The 23,506-nt window shown below is 41.8% G+C and overlaps 1 protein-coding gene across 1 annotated transcript in view; it reads left to right on the top strand.

Moving 5' to 3' along the window:
- Positions 1-23,506, top strand: part of LOC120045675 (neuroendocrine convertase 2-like) — a 94,312-nt gene that overhangs the window by 49,601 nt on the left and 21,205 nt on the right. The window contains exons 6-10 of the mRNA XM_038990613.1: positions 8,711-8,787; positions 9,693-9,781; positions 10,649-10,824; positions 18,326-18,541; positions 20,795-20,895. Of these exons, the coding sequence (XP_038846541.1) occupies positions 8,711-8,787; positions 9,693-9,781; positions 10,649-10,824; positions 18,326-18,541; positions 20,795-20,895 (659 nt within the window). The remainder of the gene's footprint in view (positions 1-8,710; positions 8,788-9,692; positions 9,782-10,648; positions 10,825-18,325; positions 18,542-20,794; positions 20,896-23,506) is intronic.

The following is a 23,506-nucleotide window of genomic DNA, read 5'->3' as shown; positions in this document are numbered from 1 at the left end:
AGGGTACCTGAGGTTTGATTATAAACGTTGTTTGACTTGTTTGGAGAAGTTTATTGGTAACGTTTGGGATTCATTTTGTATGCATTTTGAAGGAGGGAAACCGGTGGATTATTGAATGAAGCACGCCAGATAAACTGAGTTTTTGGGGATATAAAGAAGGACATTATTGAACAAAAGGACCATTTGTGATGTAGCTGGGACCTTTTGGAGTGCCAACAGAAGAAGATCTTCAAAGGTAAGGCATTTATTTTATCGCTATTTCTGACTTCCGTGGCGCACCCGCCTGGTTTAAAAATGTTTTAAATTATTTTGTGTGCGGGGCGCTGTCCTCAGAAAATTGCATGGTGTGCTTACGCCGTAAAGCCTTTTTGAAATCTGACACAGCGGCTGGATTAACAAGACTTTATTTTGATGTATGACACTTGTATTTTCATGAAAGTTAAATATGACTATTTCTGTCATTTGAATTTCGCGATCTGCAATTTCACCGGATGTTGTCAAATCTATCCCGTTAACGGGATCTGATCCATAAGAGGTTTTAATAGACCAATAAGAAAGAGTTCCAAATCTCTCTGCCTATAACAGCTAGTTTTCTATTTTCTCCTCCCCACTTTGACCACTCCCAGTCCTAGCAAAACTCTTGCTTGAGAAATTTCTCTTTGCTAAGAATCACATTTTGTTTCCTTTTGACCATTTTCATTGAAAACAATCACGCCAAGGTACTGAATTGTTACCCAGAAATGTGATATTAAAATAAAAAATTCCTGCATTGGAGCTTTTAAAATTCATTGCCTATTGAATGACAGTTAAATCTAAAACCAGTCAATGTAATTTCATGCCAGGCTCTCGCTCTGGATGGTGATACATTCGGTAAATAGGTAAGATTAGTAAATCTACCACCGTGGCAGTGTCGTTATTATAATATGAAAGGTGAATGGAGGGTGTTTTCCAGGCTAAGTTGTAAAGCTCGTTCACGAGAGCACAAATATAGTATGGCTCTGCTTTATCAATGAAAACATGTATATGTTAACCTGTTTGGGATAGGGGGCAGCATTTTCACGTTAGATGAAAAGCGTGCCCAGAGTAAACTTCCTGCTACTCTGGCCCAGAAGCTAATATATGCGTATTATTAGTAGTATTGGATAGAAAACACTCTGACGTTTCTAAAACTGTTTGAATGATGTCTGTGAGTATAACAGAACTCATATGGCAGGTGCAAACCTGAGAAAAATCCAACCAGGACGTGGGAAATCTGAGGTTTGTAGTTCTTCAACTCATTGCCTATCGAATATACAGTGTCTATGGGGTCATATTGCACTTCCTACGGCTTCCACTAGATGTCAACAGTCTTTAGAACCTTGTTTGATGCTTCTACTGTGAAGGAGGGGGGAATGGGAGCTGAATGAGTCAGGGGTCTGGCAGAATGGCATGAGCTGGTCACGCACTCTCACGTGAGAGCGACCTGCGTTCCATTGCAATTCTAAAGACAAAGGAATTCTCCGGTTGGAACATTATTGAAGATTTATGTTAAAAACATCCTAAAGATTGATTCTATACATCGTTTGACATGTTTCTACGAACTGTAATATAACCTTTTGAACTTATTATTGAAGATTTATGTTAAAAACATCCTAAAGATTGATTCTATACATCGTTTGACATGTTTCTACAAACTGTAATATAACCTTTTGAACTTTTCGTCTGAACTTTCGCCTGGAATTGCCCGCGCCTTGTGAGTTTGGATTGTGAACAGAACGCGCTAACAAAAGGAGGTATTTGGACATATATGATGGACTTTATCGAACAAATCAAACATTTATTGTGGAACTGGAATTCCTGGGAGTGCATTCTGATGAAGATCATCAAAGGTAAGTGAATATTTATAACGCTATTTCTGACTTTGCTGTCACGATAGCTAGGAGTGGTGGGTGTGGAGTCAGGCGCAGAGAGCAAAGTTTCCAAATGAGACGTATTTATTCCAAGCTGGGTCAAGCCAAAACAACAGACACAATGACCACAAAAACGGGACAGCAAACAATCCGTATAGGAACAAAACACAAACATCCACTGAGAGAAAGGAAATAAACCCGCACAAAAGCAGGCGGGCCCTGAATGCTTAAATAGCCCCGAATTAACAGCAAATAAGGTACAGGTGAAAACAATCAAGACTAAACCAACAGACAAGGGAAAAGGAATCGGTGGCAGCTAGTAGACTGGTGACGACGACCGCCGAGCGCCGCCCGAACAGGGAGAGGAGCCACCTTTGGTGGAAGTTGTGACAATGGCGGGTATCTGCATTGCTTGTTTTTGTCTGAGCGCCGTACTCAGATTATTGCATGGTTTGCTTTTTCCGTCAAGCGTTTTTGAAATCTGACACAGCGGTTGCATTAAAGAGAAGTATATCTATAGTTCTGTGCATAATAATTGTATCTTTTATCAAAGTTTATTATGAGTATTTCTGTAAATTGATGTGGCTCTCTGAAAATTCGCCGGAGGTTTTCGAGGCACAACATTACTGACCAAAAAACGGCAATGTAAACTGAGATTTTTCGATATAAATATGAACTTTATCGAACAAAACATACATGTATTGTGTAACATGAAGTCCTATGAGTGTCATCTGATGAAGATCATCAAAGGTTAGTGATTCATTTTATCTCTATTTCTGCTTTTTGTGACTCCTCTCTTTGGCTGAAAAATGGCTGTGTGTGTTTTTGTGACTAGACTCTGACCTAACATAATCATATGGTGTGCTTTCGCTGTAAAGTATTTTGGAAATCGGACACGATGGGTATATTAACAAGAAGTTAAGCTTTAATTTGGTGTATTGCACCAGCGAATGTATGAAAGTTACATATTTCAACAAAAAAAAATTGAATTTCGTGCGGTGCCTTTTCAGCAGAATGTTGTCGAGGGGTTCCGCAAATGCAACAGTTTGATAAACACAATAATTGGTTGGCCACGCAAATTCTAGAATCTCCACGTATACCAGAATTAAGGAAGATGGTTGATACAGTGTATTCGGAAAGTATTCAGACCTCTTGACATTTTCCACATTTTTTTTTTTTTTTTTGCCTTATTCTAAAATTTATTAAAACGTTTTTGCCCCCAAATCAGTCTACACATATTGCCCAATAATGTCAAAGCAAAAACAAATTTAGACATTTTTGCGAATTTGTTAAAAATAAAGGAAATATCACATTTACATACGTTTTCAGACCCTTTACTCAGTACTTTTTTGAAGCACCTTTGGCAGCGATTACAGCAATGAGTTTCTCCCATTCTTCTCTGCAGATCTTCCCAAGCTCTGTCAGATTGGATGGGGACATCGTTGCCCAGCTATTTTCAGGTCTCTCCAGAGATGTTCGATCGGGTTTCCACTTTGGCTGGGCCAGAGCGTTGTCTTGGCTGTGTATTTAGGATCTCTCTGTACTTTCTTCCATTCATTTTTCTGTCGATCCTGACTAGTGTCCCAGTCCCTTCCGCTGAAAAACATCCACACAGCATGATGCTGCCACCACTATGCTTCACTGTAATGATGTTGCCAGGTTTCCTCCATACGTGTTGTTTGGCATTCAGGCCAAAGAGCTCAATCTTGGTTTCATCAGACCAGAAAATCTTGTTTCTCATGGTCTGAGAGTCCTTTAGGTGCCTTTGGGCAAACTCCAAGCGGGCTGTCATGTGCCTTTTACAGAGGAGTGGCTTCCGTCTTGCTACTCTACCATCAAATCCTGATTGGTGGGGTGCTGCAGAGATGGTTGACCGTCTGAAAGGTTCTACCATCTCCACAAAGGAACTCTGGAGCTCTGTCAGAGTGACCATTGGGTTCTTGGTCACCTCCCTGACCAAGGCCCTTCTCCCCGGATTGCTCAGTTTGGCAGGGCGGCCAAACTGAGCAATCCGGGGAGAAGTAGAGTCTTGGTGGTTCCAAACTTCTTCCGTTTCAGAATGGTGGAGGCCACTGTATTCATGCGGATTTTTAATACTGCAAACATTTGTTGGTACCCTTCCCCAGATCTGTGCCTCGACAGAATCCTGTCTCGGAGCTCTACGGACAATTCCTTCAACCTCATGGCTTGATTTTTCCTCTGGCATGCACTGTCAACTGTGTGACTTTATATAGACAGGTGTGCGCCTTTCCAAATCATATCCAATCAATTGAATTTACCACAGGTGGACCACAGGTTTCAACAACCAATCCAAGTTGTTGAAACATCTCAAGAATGATCAATGGAAACAAGATGCACCTGAGCTAAATTTCGTGTCTCATAGCAAAGGGTCTGAATAATTATGTAAATAATATATTTCTGTTTTTTATTTTGTAATAAATTTGCAAAAATGTCCCCAAAAACTTTTCGCTTTGTCATTATATGCTATTGTGTGTAGATTGATGAGGAGAAACATTTATTTAACCTCTCGGGTACCAGTGGGACGGTAGCGTCCCACCTCGACAACAGCAAGTGAAATTGCAGGGCGCCAATTTCAAAACAACAGAAATCCCATAATTAAAATTCCTCAAACATACAAGTATTATACACCATTTTAAAGATAAACTTCTTGTAAATCCAACCACAGTGTCCGATTTCAAAAAGGCTTTACGGCGAAAGCACACCATGCAATTATGTTAGGTCAGCGCCTAGTCACAAAAAACCATACAGCCATTTTCCAGCCAAGGAGAGGGCTCACCAAAGTCAGAAATAGCGATTAAATTAATCATTAACCTTTGATCTTCATCAGATGGCACTCACAGGACTTCATGTTACAAAATAAATGTGTGTTTTGTTCGATAAAGTTAATCTTCATGTGCAAAAACCTCAGTTGAAATTTGCGAGTTATGTACAGTAATCATTGTCTCAAACAAACATCCGGTGAAAGTGCAGAGAGCCACATCAAATTACAGAAATACTCATCATAAACATTGATCTAAGATGCAAGTGTTATGTATACGATTAAAGATAAACTTCTCCTTAATGCAACCGCTGTGTCAGATTTCAAAAAGGCTTTACGGCAAAAGCATACCATGCGATTATGTTAGGTCAGCGCCTAGCCACAGAAAACCATACAGCCATTTTCCAACCAAGGAGAGGTGTCACAAAAGTCAGAAAAAGCATTAAAATTAATCACTTACCTTTGATGATCTTCATCTGGTGGCACTCCCAGTTCTCCATGTTAGACAATAAATGTTTGTTTTGTTCGATAATGTCCCTCTTTATTTCCAAAAACCTCAGTTTTGTTGGTGCGTTTAGATCAGTAATCTAAAGGCACAATGCACACAACATCCAGACGAAAAGTTTTTTAAAAGTACAATAAAAGTTTATAGAAACATGTCAAACGATGTTTAAAATCAATCCTCCGGTTGTTTTTGTCATAAATAATCAATAATATTTCAACCGGACAAAAGTTTCGTCAATAGAAAAGGAGAAACAAGAAAGGAGCGCTCCCGATTACGCGCTTGGCTCATGTCTGGAAATTTCCACTGGCCTCTCATTGAAAGTGGTGTATCTCCCTCATTTTTCACAGTATAAGCCTGAAACATTGCCTAAAGACTGGCCACGTGTAGAGGAAGCCATAGAGATTGTGAACTGGGTCCTAAGTCTTTGTATGGTGGATAGGCTTTCAATGGAAAAACAGCCTTTCAAAATAATAGTACTTCCTGGTTGGATTTTCCTCGAGTTTTCACCTGCCATATCAGTTCTGTTATACTCACAGACATTATTTTAACAGTTTTGGAAACTTTAGAGTGTTTTCTATCCAAATAGACTAATTATATGCATATCCTAGCTTATGGGCCTGAGTAGCAGGCAGTTTAATTTGGGCACACTTTTCATCCGGAGGTGAAAATACTGCCCCCTACCCAAGAGGTTTTATTTAATCCATTTTAGAATAAGGCTGTAACATAAGAAAATGTGGAAAAAGTCAAGGGGTCTGAATACTTTACAAATGTACTCTACAGTATATGAGACCTCAGGGAACTTTGACAATGACACTCCATATTCAGAAGCTTCTGACCATACAGCTCCTTTGGATTCTTGTACTTTTTTTGTTCACAATGAGAATATAATAAGTGGTACTCTGAGAGATAAATGAGAACATTTCTAGTACATAGGTTATTTGAGGATGTGGTAGCCTAATATTTCAATACGGCAAGGGATTGAAGATCTAAGCACTGCTGACATATCTCTTAGTCTCCAAAGTTGAGCTTGGAGACTTGTCCATCCCAATCTACATTTTTGAACATTAAATCCTGTTTGAATCCTTTCACATGTGTTGCAGCTTACAGTAGTATGATATTAAGTGTGAACAAAGGATCAGCCCAAACCATAGCATGTTTGCCCTAACACCAGTACCTTAAAACCAGTACCTAACACCAGTACATAACACCAGCGCCTAACACCAATACCTTCTTGCACTATCATCAAGCCTCAGCCTCAACCCTCTCTGTATACAGAGGTATCAACCCCTCCAAACAATCTTACTCATACTACAGGCACAGTGCTGGAAGTCATTCTCTTCACCTTCTTACCTGCTCCACACATCTGTAATTACTGATACAGCAGAGCAGTAAACTGTGGTGTTTGGCATCTCTTTGTCCCTGAGTCATTCCTATATCCTCGCTGGTAAATGTCAGCCGGTATCTCACTAAGGTCTGAGCAGGCCGCTGGTCCTGTGAATGATCTGATAGGTTCAGCTCTATACTCCTAATGACCACCGCCACACTCTCACCGCCATCTCCATTGTTTCTCTGGTGACCGAGGACACAACTCTGTAAAAACTCCCTGAGTCACGAACGCCACCCAGACAGACAACAAGCTACAAATTGAGAAATGAGGGGGAATGGTAATTAGAAAAGACGGGGTTTTGATTGGGACTGAGCTAAAGGAGAAAGGAAGATGAGAGCGAGGAGTGGAGAGTTATAAAGAGAGCGAGGAAGAGAAAAACAGACTGTCTGAGAGAGAGAAAAAGTGGAAAGACAGTGACAAGAGACTTGTTGAAGGTGGCTGTTTGAACATTTTTGGGTTAGAAGAGTGGTAAAAGAGGATGAGGAACATGAAAGAAAGAGTGGCTTTCAGACAACAAGAGAGTTTGAAGGATACATTATTTGAAGATTGTTTCAAAATAGCAATCTCAAAGAGAAGCAGGTGCGATAGAAAAAGAGGGAGAGGTGTAAAGATACAAATAGTTTTCGAGTAAAGAACAGATAGAGATTCCTGTAATGGTTGGTGGATTTATAGATTTGCGTGTGTGGGTGTGTGCATGCCTTCGTGAGTGTGTGGGTGTGTGTGATTCTTCTGCAGAGCAGGCATTTGCTGATTATGCAGTCTGGGTTGATGACTCTCCGACAGATGTGTGCATGTAATACATCGGTTTTCTCCTGCTTTTCCGCTGTTATTTCCACTCCTATTACTTTTGGACACGTGGAATTAAATGGCGGGAGTAATTGGTTTGTCAGTGTCTCAGCCGCTGTTCCTTGCAGTGACCATGCATTACTGTGACCATTCGTGTGTGTGTGTGTGTGTGTGTGCACTCGTGTTGGAAATTGTCTTCATATTAATCTGGTCCACATGACATACAGTATTTCCATCAGACTGAAAGGTTTTCATTATAGCATGTTTGGCATGAGGAAATTCCAAACAATTATTTCTTGAAGCAATCAACTTAAGGTCCCACACAGTCATCCTATTTCCCAAGTAAAATAAGCCTTTGCATGACCAAAATATCACCCATAATCTTTTTACGCTATTAAAATGCTCAGAAATGACAAAGTGTTAGCTTTTCTCTCATCTCTAACTGTCAGGAAGCTTGAAAAACAGCTACTATTTTCTGTGTTACAGAAAATATACCGTTCACAACTCAAAGCAGCCACAGTTGCAATATCTAAATGTTGGCTACCATATATGGAAAACAGAAAGGAAAATGCTGCTCACTGCTGCTCATGCTCCCAATGGATGCCTGATGAAGACCTAAGGGTCAAAACGTTGTTAGAAATAAAATCACCTGGGAGCATGAGCAGCAGTGTGCAGCGTCTTCCGATCTATTCTCCATGAGTTTGCCTACAACAGCACCTGCGGAAAGTACCTGGATGTGTGTATGTTCTTCAGCTTTTGGCTACCATATATGGCAATGGCTATTTGCATATAGGCCTACTGCAACTCTGAGTATGGACCTGTGTAGAGTATGGACCTGAGTCGTGCCTTTCAATGCAATAGAATCCTACTCCAATGCGCTCTGCCTACAAGGACATCTCTTGCACAGGTCGTTTTGCATACTAAGTTTAGTTTTGGTATGTTACATCAACGTGCCTAATATTGCATTGATTCGAGCACAATTCCCACAGTAGAGCAAAATGTTGATAGTCTTAACTAAAGGGGAAAACTAGAAATCTGAGTGTAGTTCAATCTCATGTTTCTCTGCATGGGCTGATATTTCTTCTGTGCGGAGATGGGCATCTGCGCATGCGCACAGCTTAGAGGGAACATAGATGCAGAGAGGCAGCTACAACAAAAACATCAGTTCAGTCGTTAGTAAAGCAGACACATCACAGCAGTCTAGGTTGGGTCTGGACAAGACAAGACTAGATTTGAGAAGGTCATTGCACCTTTAAGGGATGGTCTGTACTTTTGTGTTAAAGCTACTCGTTTCCCCCTCAATCTTCCTCCTGTTGTGTCTTGTACTCTGCCGGATTTTAATGGTTTGTGTCCTGTCCTTTCAGAATGCAGAGGCCAGCTTTGACTTCAGCAGCAATGACCCATACCCATATCCCCGCTACACGGATGACTGGTTTAACAGGTAAAGACTAGCTGGCCAGCCCGTGTCCCTCAAAGGTCATCTGCCCCAAAGCAGTCATCAGCAGTATTGTATTTCTGGTGCCTGTTCAACAGTGCATGCCTAGCTGTCACCCAGGTTGTGACATTAGACATCTCAGTGTTGCCGCTGCTGAGTTAGTGCAGCACAGGACTAGTTGGCTAATTAGCTGGTTGTTTATAAATAGCAGACTGTCTGTGGCAAAGCATGCTGGGAGTGCAGAGAAGGCTCACTTCAATTACCCTGTGGGAAGCCCACACAGGAATACTCTCTCTCTCTCTCTCTCTCACACACACACACACACACACACACACACACACACACACACACACACACACACACACACACACACACACACACACACACACACACACACACACACGTAGACACATTGTCAGATAGTTATTGTAATGCAAAATAGTGCCGGTCTCATGGTAATTAACCGTTAATTATTAATATAAATATGTTTAGCATCTCCAGGCTTCCACACATACAAGCTGCATACAAGCCGCTGATGCACGCCTTTGGAACATCTACAGTTAAAAAGTCTAATAAATCAATTGAATATACACCATCACAATGAATCCATTATTTATTTTAGTCAGGTCTAAAGAAACATTATGATATGAAGAAAATGTATTTCAGAAGAACAGAATATTAGTTGGCTTATATGTTAAGTTATCTGGCCATGCCATAGGCTGTAGATTTGTTAATTTAGCTGACAAGATAAGTCCTGTGACATTATTTAATATTATTTGATTTTATAGTAAGAAGAATATAATTGAACAATAGGTGATCAAAGACATGATACATTGACGAGTAACCAATTCCCACTATGGTTTCCAACTTTATCCCCATTCCCCAATCTACCTGTGTGTTTCTGTGTGTAGTCATGGAACAAGGTGTGCTGGTGAGGTGTCTGCAGCAGCCAACAACAACATCTGCGGAGTGGGAGTGGCCTACAACTCTAAGGTGGCAGGTATGTAGACTGCTCTAATACTGTGGTAAATAACAGCTATTAAAAGTAATAGTGATCACAGTCATGTCAGAAAATGTATAAAAGTGGCAGTGAGAATAACGGTACTAGTAGTGCTATGGCAGTGATAATAACAATACTAACGGCAGCTATACTCAATAATAATTATATTATTGTTCATCTTACTTCTCTCATCATTACCTAAAATTGTGAAATGCATCTTATATTTATAAAGTATGCCGCACAGTATTTACAATACTGTAAATGTGAGAATGCAGTTGCAGAAGCAAAATTACAACACTCGATATAGACAATTCCATTCATCCATTTCTCATTGAATTCTCCCTTTGATTTGGCTCTGGAAGCAGCTATGTCACACTTTGTTTTGGGTGGAATTCAAATTTCCAATTGAGAGACTTCTTCATCAGTATGTTGTTAATAACCTCGAACTCATCAATTTCCATAGAGGTTGAAAGGAGTTATGGAAGCACCATAATGAAGGATTTGATGTTACAATTAATTGGTTTAGAGATTTCATTATGTTTACATAACTTTTTCTCCAAATAGGTGCATCAACGGGGGCTGAATATATTTCATATATACAGTTTGTATAAAGACTGGCCTAACATAAAGAGATGTAGGTTAAACTGTAGCACCAACACAAATTACCTAATTGCTAACTGGTATATTTTGTTATAAAGTACTTTCTCCAGTTTTTAAAGCAATAGTCAAGCCATACAAAATATATTTGGTCAACAGTGGCTTAGCATTTTAATAATGTGTAACCAATGGCTTGACTGATTCATACGATAGACAATGTGTATCTTACACTACATGTCTCTCCCCACCCATCCTCTCCTCCTCCCCCAGGTATCCGTATGCTGGACCAACCCTTCATGACGGACATCATCGAGGCATCATCCATCAGCCATATGCCCCAGGTCATTGACATCTACAGTGCTAGTTGGGGTCCCACCGATGACGGCAAGACAGTAGACGGACCCAGAGAGCTCACTTTGCAAGCCATGGCTGATGGAGTCAACAAGGTGCACACACACACACACACACACACACACACACACACACACACACACACCTTGTTGACTCCATGGCTGATGGAGTCAACAAGGTGCACACACACACACACACACACACACACACACACACACACACACACACACACACACACACACACACACACACACACACACACACACACACACACACACACACACACACACACATACAAACACACACTGGGCTGACTGGAAATAGCAGGCTTATAGAGTACCTGTACTTGTCTTACTGGGGTAACTGTGTTCTTTGAAGAGGCATACATTATATTAGACTCAAGACACAGAATAGGAAAAAGAACAGCCTTGCTGTTACACACTTTCACAGACAGACACACACAGTTAGTTAGCATACTGCCAGTGGCAATTAGCTGCTTGATGATTCACAATACCATGCAGGGGGGTGGTCTGATCTGCTCTGACCCTATCTCATCCAATGTTGTTGAGGAGGTGCAAAATGTGCTCTAAGCATGGCTAAGATAAACACAACTAATCAAGCAGTATTCCACTATGCCTCTCTCATGCTAATGATCACATATGTAAACCATTACGTAGGCTAGGCACGATGCACGTTGTACAACAACAAAAATAGTACTTTCTTTTCCACCGCCCTAAGATGAGAATAATTCAATTCGATTCTTTTCCATTAAACAGCCATGCATGTTTTTTGTTATTCTCTTTAACAGCTGGGGAACACTTGTCACCCCTGCCCCGGTACAATCACTTCACTCTAAACAAGATACTTAGTTTGCATCTTGAGCGAGGTGGCTTCATTTTGCAAATTGACATGGATAATGGAAATAAATCATATGGAATATTCTGGAAGCGGTGCTAGATACATAAGAGGGCTTCATTTTGGGAGCGCTGGAGACAATAGCCGTGCACATATGTAATCTCACTGCATTTCAAACGGCACTTTGCAATTTAGATGGAGAGGCAGGAATAGATGTGGTGCGAGGGACACATACGCAAATCAGGTTTACCTAGATCAGGGGTTACCAACATAAGGGACCTTCCTTGATTTGAGGGAGAAAATATATACAGTCGTGGCCAAATATGTTGGCCGCAACTGAATTATTCTTAAATAATTAAATAAACCCAGTCACTACAAAGATGCAGCCATCCTTTCTAACTCAGTTGACGGAGAGGAAGAAAAGCGCTCAGGGATTTCACCATATCACCGTCACTTTTATCTTTGTAGTGACCAGGTGTATTGCTAATATCCAAAGTGTGATGACTAACTTCACCATTCTCAAAGGGATATTCAATGTCTGCTTTTTTATTTTTACCCATCTGCCAATAGGTGCCTTTCTTTGCGAGGCATTGTAAAACCTCCCTGGTCTTTGTGGTTGAATCTGTTTGAAATTCACTGCTCGACTTCAATGCACATTTCACATGTTTTTTTGTAATTGAAGTAATTCAATGGTATGGGGGTTTTAAGGTAAGTGGTACGCTGTTCAGCTAAAATGTGGAGCGTACGGAAATTCGTCAGTTATTCTGCGCTCTGGCACACTCAGACGAGATTGCTCTGAAATCAGAGTAGATACCCAGAGCGACTTTACCAGCTATGTCTGACAGTTGTTGCAGTGACATCATAAACATTCTATTGAAATAGGTACTTGCATAGTGGAGTCTTTTGGTTAGGCATGTAGCTGACTAGCTAAACAATGCACCATAATCCCAACTCATAAAGTTACTACCCTACATGAATCTGCAGGTAACTAACCAACCAGGTTCAATGTTAGCTGGCTAACATTAGGCTACAACTAGCAATGCGAATTGAGGTACGAATAAGGTACGAATAATATTGAGGTACGAATAATATTACTACATAGATCATACCCGTAACGTTAGACAGCTAGCCAGACAGCTAATGTTAGTTAGCTAACAGTACTTTAACTTGAAATGAAAATGACTGACAAAATTAGAAATGTGTAATATCTGAAAATGTAGCTAGCTAGACTCTCTTACCTGTATACATGGATGGACTTTTCTCCCTCTCTGTCACGGATGTCATGCTTGACCTTAGTTTGAAGATGTAATCCGGAAACAGGTGTTTTATACAACAGCCTTCTGTGTGTTCGCTTTTCCACTCTGTCTGCATATTTGCAAAAAAATGCCAGATTTTTCTCCACCTCCTTAGCTATCATACTCTTGTTCAACTCATTTAAAAACACAGTCCACCAAAAAGTGGAGAGCAACACTTATGCAGTTGTACTCCGTGATGTCTTTCAAAGAAAGCTGCGTTAGAAAGGATTACCTACACATACTGAACAGCTCATATTATAGACAGAAGCTGGCTACATGGCAGACAAATCCAAACTCATCTCTCGGCATGTCCAGCCCACTCATTATCTCAGACAATCATGGCTAGCGGGAAGGTTCCTGTCTTTTTCTGTGGCTAAACCAACTAAACCCCTAATTTAACAATTGTATTCATATTTACAGATGGCATACACGTGTGTCATTAAGGCACATGAAAGTTCACATGTTCCATAAGGCATTTCTGCCAAAAAATGCATTTTGATAAATGCCGCTGCTGTGAAGTAGTGACTCGCGACATACACCTAGTTTCCTGAACCGGGTCACATTTATATGTGCAGGGATACTGGAGTGATGGAGTTAGATACTGTGCAACGGGATATAAGATAAACAGAGTGCAGTAGCAGCAGCTTGCATGTGAGTGGATGGGCAGGTGTGTAGAGTCAGTATAAATGTATACGCATATTATGTGTAATTGAGCAAATGATGAGTATTGTGTGTGTGTTGGAGTGACAGCGTGTGTGATTGTGTAGGGCCCTGTGAGTATGCATAGAGACAGTGCAAATATATATTTTTTAAAGGTCAAGAAAGATACAAGGTAAACAGTCCGTGTAGCTATTTTGTTATCTATTTATCTGTCTTATTGCTTGGGGATAGAAGCTGTTCAAGAGCCTGTTGGTGTCAGACTTGATGCACCGTTACCTCTTGCCGTGGGTGGTTGGGGTCTTTGACGATTTTCCAGGCCTTCTTTTCACATCGCCTGATATAGAGGTCCTGGATGGCAGGGAGCTCGGCCCAGTGATGTACTGGGCTGTCCTCACAACACTCTGTAGTGCCATGTGATCAAGGGCGGTACTATTGCCATACCAAGCAGTGATGCAGCCAGTCAATATGCTCTCAGTGGTACAGCTGTAGATCCTTTTCAGGATTTGTGTGTTTGAACCATTTTAATTCTTTAGTGATTTGGAACCGAGGAACTTGAAGCTGTCTACCTGCTCCACTGCCGCCCCGTCGATGTGGATGGGGGTGTGCTCGCCCCCCCCCCCCCCATTTCCTGTAGTCCGTTATCAGCTCCGTGGTCTTGCTGACGTTGAGGGAAATGTTGTTACTCCAGCACCACACTGCCAGGTTACTGACTTCATCTCTGTAGGTTGGCTCATCGTCGCCAGTGATCAGTCCTACCGCTGTCGTGTTATCAGCGAACTTGATAATGGAGTTGAGGGTCAGCGTGGTGGAGGTGATGTTGCCTACCCTCCCCACCTGTTGTCGGCCCGTCAGAAAGTCCAGGATCTAGTTGCAGAAAGAGGTGTTCAGACCCAGAGTCCTAAGCTTGGTGACGAGCTTGTAGGGGACAATGGTGTTGAACGCTGAGCTGTAGTCAATGAACAGCATTCTCACATAGGTATTCCCCTTATCTATGGGGGTGGGTGCAGTGTTGAGAGCAATTGAGATTGCGTCATCTATGGATCTCCCTGGGGCGGTATGCAAATTGGAGTGGGTCTAGGGTGTCTGGGATGGTGGAGTTAATGTGTGCCATAACCAGCCTCTCAAAGCACTTCATGATTACAGAAGTGAGTGGTACAGGGCGGTAGTCATTGTGGAATGAAGCCTTACAGTTCTTGGGGACAGGAATGATGGTAAACATCTTTAAACATGTAGAGATTACAGACTGGGACACGGAGAGGTTGAAAATTACCATGAAAATGCCTATCAGCTGTTCTGCGCATGCTCTGAGAATGTGCCCTGGAATACCGTCGGGCCCCGCGGCCTTGCGGTTATCGATGACAATGTGGAAGACGTAAATGCTGTTTTACACAGGGTCAATGAAAATCTGTGTTTCCAAAGCTCTGTCCCTACTCTCAAAAAGGAATTTCTCAGTTTTACACTCAAACTTTGTAATTAAAGAGGCCAGGTTCCACTCATTCATGAAACCATGAAAAACTTTACAGTTTGCATTTGGCTTTGGGGCAGGTAGCGTCCTCCTGGCATCCGCCAAACCCAGATTCATCCGTCGGACTGCCAGATGGTGAAGTGTGATTCATCACTCCAGAGATCGCGTTCCCACTTCTCCAGAGTCCAATGGCGGCGAGCTTAAGACCACTCCAGTCGACGCTTGACATTGCGCATGGTGATCTTAAGCTTGTGTGTAACTGCTAGGCCATGGGAACCCATTTCATGCTCTCAACAAACAGTTATTGTGCTGACATTGCTTCCAGAGGCAGTTTGGAACTCGATAGTGAGCGTTACAACCAAGGACAGACAATTGTTACGCGCTGCGAGCTTCAGCACTCTGGGGTCCCGTTCTTTGAGCTTGTGTGGCCTACCACTTTGTGCAGAAATATGACGAACTGACTTGTTGGAAAGGTGACATCCTATGACGGTGCCACATTTAAAGTCACTGAGCTCTTCAGTATGTCCATTCTACCGCCAATGTTTGTCTATGAAGATTGCATGACTGTGTGCTCGATTTTATTCACCTGTCAGCAACAGGTGTGGCTGAAATAGCCCAATCCATTAATTTGAAGGAGTGTCCACATACTTTATTTATATAGTGTAGCTAGCTAGTTAGCTAGCTAAACTAACTTGGCTACATGACATTTAAGGTAAACTCTAACGTTAGCTAGCTAACAGAATTTGCATCCATTCTCCTCAACTTCACAAGTCCGACTAAAGCTGCCACTGTCAGAAACCATTGAAAACCAGTACAGTAACGCCAGCTAACTCAATCAATCACCATGGAGGCATAAGATAAACCTGCCAAATGGCTTGGTTAAATTTACCCATATATAGAATAAGTCAAATCTAACTTTAGTAACTTAGCTAGCTAGCCAGCAAATTTAGGTAACATAGCTAAGGAGTGAAACATTGTCTGAGACAGTCCAGAAGAAGTTTTAGACTAAGCTAGCTAAGGTACCTAGCTAGCTTTAACTAGCTACCATTACAGACACTGACATAGTTTACACTTCAGTAAGCTAGTGTCGCGGGCATGGTCGTGAGGCTAACTAACGTTACCACAGCCAGAGATATTAGAACAGAAAATGGCTAGCTAGCTAACTGTTGTATGCTATCTAACTAACACTCAATCTAATGTTAGCTAGCTACCTAATTATGATTGGACAACCTATTTAACCTGAATGACCATCAAATACATAATTTGTAACATCTGTTACATACAGTTGAAGTTGGAAGTTTACATACACCTTAGCCAAATACATTTAAACTAAGTTTTTCACAATTCCTGACATTTAATCCCAGTAAAAATGCCCTGTCTTAGGTCAGTTAGGATCACCACTTTATTTTAAGAATGTGAAATATCAGAAAAATAGTAGAGAGAATCATTTATTTCAGCTTTTATTTCTTTCATCACATTCCCAGTGGGTCAGAAGTTTACATACACTCAATAAGTATGGGTCAAACGTTTTTCGGGTGGCCTTCCACAAGCTTCCCACAATAAGTTGGGTGAATTTTGGCCCATTCCTCCTGACAGAGCTGATGTAACTGAGTCAGGTGTGTAGGCCTCCTTGCTCACACATGCTTTTTCAGTTCTGCCCACAAATTTTCTATAGGATTGAGGTCAGTGCTTTGTGATGGCCACTCCAATACCAATACCTTGACTTTGTTGTCCTTAAGCCATTTTCCCACAACTTTGGAAGTATGCTTGGGGTCATTGTCCATTTGGAAGACCCATTTACGACCAAGCTTTAACTTCCTGACTGAAGTCTTGAGATGTTGCTTCAATATATCCACATGATTTTCCTACCTCATGATGCCATCTATTTTGTGAAGTGCACCAGTCCCTAAAGCAGCAAAGCTCCCCGACAACATGATGCTGCCACCCCCGTGCTTTACGGTTGGGATGGTGTTCTTCGGCTTGCAAGCTCCCCCTTTTTGCTCCAAACATAACGATGGTCATTATGGCCAAACAGTTCTATTTTTGTTTCATCAGACCAGAGGACATTTCTCCAAAAAGTATGATCTTTGTCCCCCTGTGCAGTCTTTGTCTCCACCGTAGTCTGGCTTTTTTATGGCGGTTTTGGAGCAGTGGCTTCTTCCTTGCTGAGCAGCCTTTCAGGTTATGTCAATATAGGACTCATTTTACTGTGGATATAGATACTTTTGTACCTGTTTCTTCCAGCATCTTCGTGGTTCTTTGCTATTGTTCTGGGATTGATTTTCACTTTTGCACCAAAGTACGTTCATCTCTAGGAGAGAACACGTCTCCTTCCTGATTGGATGACAGCTGCGTGGTCCCATGGTGTTTATACTTGCGTACTATTGTTTGTACAGATGAACGTGGTACCTTCAGGCGTTTGGAAATTGCTCGCAATGATGAACCAGACTTGTGGAGGTCTAATTGTGATACAGCGAATTATAAGTGAATTAATCTGTCTGCAAACAATTGTTTACTGCCTGTAAACAAATTACTTGCGTCATGCACAAAGTGTACCGCCTTGCCAAAACTATAGTTTGTTAACAAGAAATTTGTGGAGTGGTTGAAAAACGAGTTTTAATGACGCCAACCTAAGTGTATCTTAACTGCATTTTTTGGTGTGTAAATTACACCTCAAAGCCAAGCATGCAAGAAGCCTTGACCTGTCTGGTGCACACATATTTCTCTGTCCTCAGTTTGATGAATCTGTATTTTTACCTTGTAACTGATTGCTTATGGAAAGAGAGAAGGAACAACACATGTTAAGAACAAATTATTTTTTACAATGCCAGTCTACTGGGGAACAGTGGGTTAACTGCCTTGTTCACGGGCAGAACAACAGATTTTTACCTTGTCAGCTCAGGGATTTGAGTTACTGGCCCAACGCTCTAACCACTAGTCTACCTACCGCCCCAGCAATACTACAAATGTACTGCTATCACTACAGATGTAGGATCTTAATTTGAGCCAGTTTGCTACAGCAGGAAAATAAACCTGCAGCAACTGGAAATGTGAATTGTTATCTGGATTATAATTAATGACTTTTTTTGTAGGTGTTGATAAATTTTTCGGAAATAAAAATCAAGTCTGAAATGTATAGGTGGAAATTACAAACTTCAGAAGCCTTTTTAAACCTCATATACACTATACGTTTTATATTTCCTGCATTGCAGGAAAGTTCTCCTGCTACAGGGTGATAACATTAAGATCTACATCTGTACCACTTCCACTGCTTCTACCCCTATAACACATCCTGAAGCCAGTTGATGTGTTGTCTTGTAGGGCCGAGGAGGGAAAGGCAGTATCTACGTATGGGCCTCTGGAGACGGTGGTAGCTATGACGACTGTAACTGCGATGGTTACGCCTCCAGCATGTGGACCATCTCCATCAACTCAGCCATCAACGACGGCCGCACGGCCCTGTATGACGAGAGCTGCTCCTCCACCCTCGCATCCACCTTCAGCAACGGACGCAAGAGGAACCCTGAGGCTGGCGTGGTGAGTGTGTTAGAAGGGGTGTGAAAAAAAGAGAGGGAGTGGTTGACCAAGTTCATCTCATTGTTATCCTCAGGCTGAGTACTTTGAGTACACTGAGTGCATATATCTGCCATCAGAGTAGAGGACTGGGACAATGACATAGCAGAGAGAGATGGACTATAACTTTCTGCTTGGTTGTTATATCTGCATTTATCTGGGGAATTATCTCCACGTGCAGAGTTATCACAAGACAATGTATGAATCATCTGTGCCATAGGGGGCGGAAGGGAGGGAGAGAGGGATGAGAGAGGCCGTAAATTGACACGTCACTATGGCAAACTATTTGACCATGGTTACTGATCAAAACCTTGACAAAGTACAAGCTCATCCTTGCAATTGAGAAGGGTAGACACAGGAAAAACTGGCTCCCTGTTGAGGAAAGGCTGTGCAACCACAGCATCACAGCAGAACCCAAGATAGAGCTGCATTTCCTGACAAAATGTAAAAAATATAAAGAGAGTGTAATTTCCACAAATTTGAAAGTCTTACTAAAGGATTCAAAGACCTCTCTGATGAGAATAGGCTACCCGCCCTGTTGGGGGAGGACGCAGAGAGCTGTGGGTTGGCAAAGCACTACATTGCTACCTGCCATAAAATGAGGAACAGTGTCTGACAGACCAACCAACCTGCACATGTCCACTATGTTATTGTTACTGCTCAATGTATGGTTATTTTGACCCTTGATTATTGTTGTTACTGATTGTCCCATTAACAGTCTTGATTATTACGATTTTAATGATGTTAATATTGTAAATGTATCACTTAAACTCCAAAGTACGCTTTGGCAATACAGTAGCTTGAGAAAGTATTCAACCCCTTGGCATTTTTCCTATTTTGTTGCATTACAACCTGGAATTAAAATGTTTTTTTGGGGGGTGTTTGTATCATTTGATTTACGCAACATGCCTACCACTTTGAAGATGCAAAATATTATTTATTGTGAAACAAACAAGAAATAAGACGAAAAGACTGAGAACTTGAGCGTGCATAACTATTCACTCCCCCAAAGTCAACACTTTGTAGAGACACCTTTTGCAGCAATTTCAGCTACAAGTCTCATGGGGTGTCTCTATAAGCTTGTCAAATCTAGCCACTGGGATTTTTGCCCATTCTTCAAGGCAAAACTGCTCCAGCTCCAGCTCCTTCAAGCTGGATGGGTTCCGCTGGTGTACAGCAATCTTTAAGTCATACCACAGATTCTCAATTGGATTGAGGTCTGGTCTTTGACTAGGCCATTCCAAGACATTTAAATGTATCCCCTTAAACCACTCGTGTTGCTTTAGCATTATGCTTAGGGTCATTGTCCTGCTGGAAAGTGAACCTCCATCCCAGTCTCAAATCTCTGGAAGACTGAAACAGGTTTCCCTCAAGAGGCTTCCTGTATTTAGCGTCATCCATCATTCCTTCAATTCTGACCAGTTTCCCAGTCCCTGCCAATGAAAAACATCCCCACAGCAAATGTTTTTCTTTAAGCAGTGGCTTTTTTTCTGGCCACTCTGCCGTAAATCCCAGCTCTGTGGTATGTACGGCTTAAAGGGGTCCTATGGAGCTTTGTAGCTCCTTCATGGTTATCTTTGGTCTCTTTGTTGCCTCTCTGATTAATTCCCTCCTTGCCTGGTCCGTGAGTTTTGGTGGGCGGCCCTCTCATGGCAGGCTTGTTGTGGTGCAATATTCTTTAAAAAATGTAATAATGGATTTAATGGTGCTCAGTGGGATGTTCAAAGTTTCTGATATTTTTTTATAACCCAATCCTGATCTGTACTTCTCCACAACTTTGTCCCTGACCTGTTTGGAGAGCTCCTTGGTCTTCATGGTGCCGCTTGCTTGGTGTTTATACACCTGTCATCAATGGGTGTGGCTGGAATCGTCGAATCCACTAATTTGAAGGAGTGTCCCCATGCTTTTGTATATATAGTGTATATGAGAACCGTATTTGACAGCACTGTTTGTGATTTGACTTGCACCAGAAAGCCATGACGGTTGAGAGAGCCAAGGATTCCCTCATGGGCTTCTTCCTCTCTGACTAATTGGATAAGACCTCTGATTATCTGTAATTAAACTACACATCTGAATCAAATGTTTACTGAATAATTTGCATTCTTGAAGTCTTTTCTTTTCCACCTTCCTCTCCCCTCCTCTCCTCTCCTCTTGTTGAATGTTGTTAGCTCACTGATATGACTACAGTTTTCGTCTTCCATCGTTGTGTTATGGTAGGCCACCACGGACCTGTATGGAAACTGCACCCTGCGCCACTCTGGAACATCAGCAGCAGCTCCTGAAGCAGCCGGAGTGTTTGCCTTGGCGTTGGAGGCCAAGTATGTACACACACACGCACGCACGCACGCACGCACATACACACACACACACACACACACCTCATCTGCCCTCCTCATCATTTGCCCCACACGCCCATGGACAAATGCTGCCGCTTAAATATTTATACAGCCATTACCGGTCAGAGTCTGAAGTACTTACTCCTACACAGAATATGGCTTCTGCCGTTCTCACTATATTAAAATGGATGAGATGTTTTGAATAAATGCAGCTCCACAGTGACTGAAACCATGACTGTCTCATTACAAACTACCTATTCCTTTCTCTGTCTTTCTCTCCCAGAGTCAAATTCAAGTTCCTCTCTCTCTCTCTCTCTCTCTCTCTCTCTCTCTCTCTCTCTCTCTCTCTCCCCCCCTCAGGGCATTTCTTCTTCTTATCTCCCTCCATTGCTCTCCTCCTCTTCAGACCACTTCATATCTTCTCTCTTCATTGAATCACTTATTTACCAAACCTGCCATTAGGCCCACAGACTTACTCCATGAAAAAAGTGTTGTCTCGCCCAGTTTTTGCTCTGTGTTCGTGCCAGGGATACAAATAATGTTTGGCCTGGCTGGTGTTCTTTATACCTCATTACATGGCAGAAAAATAAAAATATTTATCTTCATATTTTATTAATTACCGAAAGGCACATATACATGAAACAGAGTGACTCAGCACTAGCTGGTGATGTAAGATGCTGGAGTGTTCTCCCAGCAATTCCAGCCAGGACACGTAAGTCACGTTGTTGACAAGTAAACCAGAGGAATACCTCAGCCCATTTCCACGATGATAAAATCCATAATAATAATGCATAGTTTTGTTTTGGGGTTTTATTATGTTCAACAAAGATTAGCACTATGTCAATAGCGATAATTAAACATCTTTAATTTCAAACATCATGAATTCATAGCCGATGTGAAAACTTTTAATTTCGTCCTTATGGTCGCAAAAATGTAAAACATATACTAGGGAAGGCAATTGGCACGTTTGATCTGAACAATATAATATAATATATTTGACTTGATAGTTACTGTAGACACTGTGGGAGCATGTAGGGTGGAGTCCTGCCACTGACCATAGCTAGGCCAGGCTCCAGGGTACGGTGTCTCCAGGATACAGGGATAAGGTACTAAAACGATATAAATGTAGAATGTTCAGAATATACTATCTTAAGTACATGAAGCAACAGAAATTCTAGAAAGGTTTCACCTACTCTCCCAATAATTTTCGATCCTTTTAATTCATTTTTTTTTTTACATACACTCTTAAAAATAAAGGTTTAAGTTAGAACCATATGAGTTTTGTGGCTCCACAAAGAGCCAGTTCTTCCAAGAACATTTCTCTAATAAAGCAAACCTTAATAAAGCAAATCTGAGGAAAACGCTACCGAAGTTTTATCAACACATTGTCTGCGCTACTCACTCATCAAGAATTCTTGACCGTTGCTACTTCCCCTTCTTGTAAGGCTACAAGGCCCTTCCCCACCCTCCCTTCGGCAAATCAGATCAAGCCTCCATTCTACTCCTCCCTTCCTATAGGCAGAAACTTAAACAGGTGGTACTCGTGGTAAGGACTTTTCATCTGAATCTACGCTTCAAGATGGTTTTATTCATGCGGACTGGGATATGTGTTACATCTGAGAATAACATTGACGTATACACTGACTCCTGACTCTGTGATTGAGTTCATCAGGAAATTTATAGACAATATTGTTCTCACTGTGACAATTAGAACTCACCCAAACCAGAAAACGTGGCTAGATAGCAGCATTCGTGCAAAACTGAAAGTGCAAACCACCTGGGAACATGGACGAGAACAAACAATCCAGCTCTGCCCTTCATACGGCAATCAAACAGGCAAACATCAAAGTAGAGTCGCAGTCCAACGGTTCAGACATGAGACATATGTGGCAGGGAATCCAGACAATCATGGATTATAAAGGGAAAACAAGCTGCATAGAGGACACCGATGCTTTGCTCTCGGACAAGCTAAACACCTTCTTCACCCGCTTCAAGGAAAACACAGTGCTGCCTAGGCGGGCCAATGCGGTTCACAAGGACTGTGAGCTCTCGTTCTCCATGGTCGAAGTGAGTAAGAAATTTAAGCGTGTTAACCCTCACAAAGCTGTCGGCCCAGACGGCATCCCAAGCTGTATCCTCAGAGCATGTGCAGAGTGTTTACAGACATATTCAATCTCTACCTATCCCAATCTGTTGTCCCCACTTGCTTCAAGATGTCCACCATTGTTCATGTACCCAATAAAGTACTCCCTGTCACACATGCACGTCTCCATCTCAATCATCAAGTTTTCAGATTACATAACAGTGGTAGGCCTGATTACCAACAACGATGAGACAGCCTACAGGGAGGAGGTGAGGGCCCTAGCGGTGTGGTGCCAGGAAAATAATCTCTTCTCAATGTCAACAAAATGAAGGAGCTGATCGTGGACTTCAGTAGACAGCAGATGGAGCACACTCCCATCCACATTGATTGGTCCATCCACACAGACAGTGTGGTGAAGAAGGCGCAACAGCGCCTCATCAACCTCAGGAGGTTGAAGAAATTCAGCTTGGTCTCTAAGACCCTCATGAACTTCTACAGATGCAACATTGA

The sequence above is a fragment of the Salvelinus namaycush genome, chromosome 4, assembly GCF_016432855.1.
Source record: "Salvelinus namaycush isolate Seneca chromosome 4, SaNama_1.0, whole genome shotgun sequence".
Taxonomy (NCBI): domain Eukaryota; kingdom Metazoa; phylum Chordata; class Actinopteri; order Salmoniformes; family Salmonidae; genus Salvelinus; species Salvelinus namaycush.
The sequence above is the reverse complement of the archived record's forward strand: the minus strand, read 5'-3'. Positions and strand labels throughout refer to the sequence as shown.